The 2,820-nt window shown below is 45.1% G+C and overlaps 1 protein-coding gene across 1 annotated transcript; it reads right to left on the reverse strand.

Moving 5' to 3' along the window:
- Positions 1-736: 736 nt before the first annotated feature.
- LOC125555583 (BTB/POZ and MATH domain-containing protein 1-like) lies at positions 737-2,157 on the reverse strand. Its single transcript, XM_048718489.1, has one exon. The coding sequence runs from the start codon at positions 2,002-2,004 to the stop codon at positions 946-948; it is 1,059 nt and encodes a 352-aa protein (XP_048574446.1). The 5' UTR covers positions 2,005-2,157; the 3' UTR covers positions 737-945.
- Between the last annotated feature and the right edge of the window lie 663 nt (positions 2,158-2,820).

Here is a 2,820-nt window from a genome sequence, read left to right on the forward strand (position 1 = left end):
ATGGCATACAATGTTACCTTAGAATAGTATACTTTTAGGCCAACATCCTACCTCAGAAAAACAACTGAGACATGCAACCGTGATTTGCCCCGGAAGGCTTCATCACTGACAATTAGCATCTTGCACTGCCAGTTTCTGATTTTCAAGGAAAATGCAAGTTGCTGTTTCGATATGCTTCACACAATACATTAAATTCATAAAAAGATTCATTCAGCATTTCTCTTCACATAAAACCCTCTATGATCAAAATTTATGAACAGGAAGCAATTGCATATAAGAATTTACCTGTACAGATTTCACGTACAGTGCCTTTCAGAGTGGAACAGAAATTTGATGTTAATTCCTTCTTTGTTGGGTCAGGCAAACATGTCAAGAAACCATTTGTAACTGTCTCTAATTAAAACATAGCAGCTGGCGTTCAAATATAAGTATTTCATACAGATAAAGCAGATTATCTCAAAAGTGATAGCCAAGAACTCCAAGTTTTATCATTCTTCACATATGCCAAATATTAACAAAAGTGATAGCCAAGAACTCAAAGTTTTAACATTCTTCACATAAGCAGTTTATCTCAAAAGTGATAGCCAAGAATTTAAAGTTTTATCATTCTTCACATAATCCAGCAATTAAAGTGAGAACATAAAAAGTTAACTACTGAGTTACCATAGATTCATATATACTTATATCAGACAGGACAACCAATACATTGGGGACATACATTTTATAGAACCAACTGCTTCCTCCAAAAGATCTCTGAAAACTTAAAGACATAGCACCCTCATCTCAGGTCGCTATGTGTCAAAAGTAACTAGATAGAAGCTAACCCAGGCTGGGCATGCCAAATTTAGCAAGACTTGATTCCTTCTGCGACCAAACATAAGGCATTCGCCTCCAAAGATCTTTCAGAGCTTTAGGATAAGCAGTAGCTCAGACAAGGTTGGCGTACTAAATTTTGCGGGACTTCACTGTTCTTTCAAACACATCTACAATGAGATCAGGACAAGATCTTTTGAGGTGTGCATACCCTTGGCTTGCGATCACATCATCCATTCTATTCGAAGAGAGCATAAATTCAATGCAAGCATCTTTGAGGTTGTTGCAATGGTGCTGGTCAGCTAGAGCTAATATGGTCGCCACGGTCTCAACATCAAGACTCTTGCATAGCATCCCTTCACATACCCTCTTCATCCTTTCCATCGCATACTTATCTCCAGCCACAAGTAAGTGCTTAACCATTTCTCTTTTGTCATCATCATCAAGATCATCCATGGAAGGCAATGAATCGGTGTAGATGAAGTGAAGAAATGCCTTGAAAACAGCAGGCTGCATGTCGTCAATAGTTATGTCCTGTGCCCCGTTGTCCCCCATAGGCCCATAGAACTCCGCGTTGAAGACCGCCGATCGCATCGCAAGCAAAATCTTATGAGCGGAAAAGACCTCCCCTTGAACCTTGAAAGTCACATCTGCTCCTATCTTCCCATTTAGCAAGGTTGCAAGATTATCCGAAAGGTCAGAGGGTGGCACATGGATATCAAGTGTTTCCTTGATAACACTGACTTCGCACTCGATCAGGAGACAATCGTTCTGCAGGTACGCCGACTCTACTTCAGCAGTGGTCTGCATGAACTTTGGTACGCCCCAAGATTTTTTACGCTCGAACACGTCTGGCCCTTTGCGGGAGAGCGCCACAATCGACTGCCCACTAACTCGATTCAAACGCATCCACGTGTGGAGCGCCTTCACCTCGGCGTTCTTGGTCAAGAGCTTGAGGAAGACAGATACGTGACCTTGGCTCGCCTCGTCTGGGCTTCCGTCGGGGAAGTAGTAGATGCACCATTCGTGGCCCCCGATGGAGAATGCCGGAGAACGGAGATATTTGCCTCTCCCGAGGCCCTTGAGACGGCTGTAGCCAGAGATCTCGACCGCGACCGTGGCCCGCGCCGTGTGCATCTCTGCTGTGCACCTCGACGGCACCATCGCTATTGAACTCTGCGATGCTGCCATGGTGGGAGTTGGGAGGAGGTGGTTGGACTCTCGATTAAGACCGGCGGCGATGGGAGAGGTGGTTTTGCCTCCGAGACCGACGGTGAGCTGGGGAGCAGCGGCGTGACGGAACACGGGGGCGGCGGCGGCGTCGGCCAGATTTGGGGGACAAGGTCCGGGGGGTTTTTTTTTCATCAGTACAGACACAAGCGCTCGTATACACGCGCATACACTCACCCCTATAAACACACACGCACACCCTATCCCTATGAGTACCTCCGAAAGACTGAGCCGGCATATCATCTTAAAATTTACGAAGTCATCGTAGGCGTCTCGTCGTCGACGAGAACGTCTCCTTCCACTGAAAGCGCATCGCCGGAAATTCTGAAATAAATTTAGAAATAATGCGAATACCAGGATTTAAACCCTGATGGGTTGGGGATACCACTATCCACCTAAGCATCTCAATCACAGGTTGATTCGCGGGCGAGTGACACTTTGGTTTGTGTGTGTGCGTCAAAACTGGACTAAACTAAATTACTTGATGATTAACCCAAACAGTTTTCTATAAAATAAACGCATTTTTTCCTTGCGAACCAACCTGTGGTTGGATATTTAGAGGGACTGTGGTATCCCTGCCCACCAAGGTTCAAATTCTGATGCTCGCGTTTATTTCTGGATTTATTTCAGAATTTCCAGCGATGCGCATTCAGTGGGAGGATACTTCCCGTTGATGACGAGATGGCTACGGTGACTTCGTAAATTTTAAGATGATATGTCAGCTCAGTCTTTCGTAGGTGCTCATAGGGGTAGGGTGTGCGTGTATGCATTCATAGG

Source organism: Triticum urartu, chromosome 5 (genome assembly GCF_003073215.2).
Source record: "Triticum urartu cultivar G1812 chromosome 5, Tu2.1, whole genome shotgun sequence".
NCBI classification, from domain to species: domain Eukaryota; kingdom Viridiplantae; phylum Streptophyta; class Magnoliopsida; order Poales; family Poaceae; genus Triticum; species Triticum urartu.

Bases quoted from the DNA above. Each gene is read 5' to 3' on its own strand.
- LOC125555583 (XM_048718489.1), bottom strand. From the start codon at position 2,004: ATGGCAGCATCGCAGAGTTCAATAGCGATGGTGCCGTCGAGGTGCACA.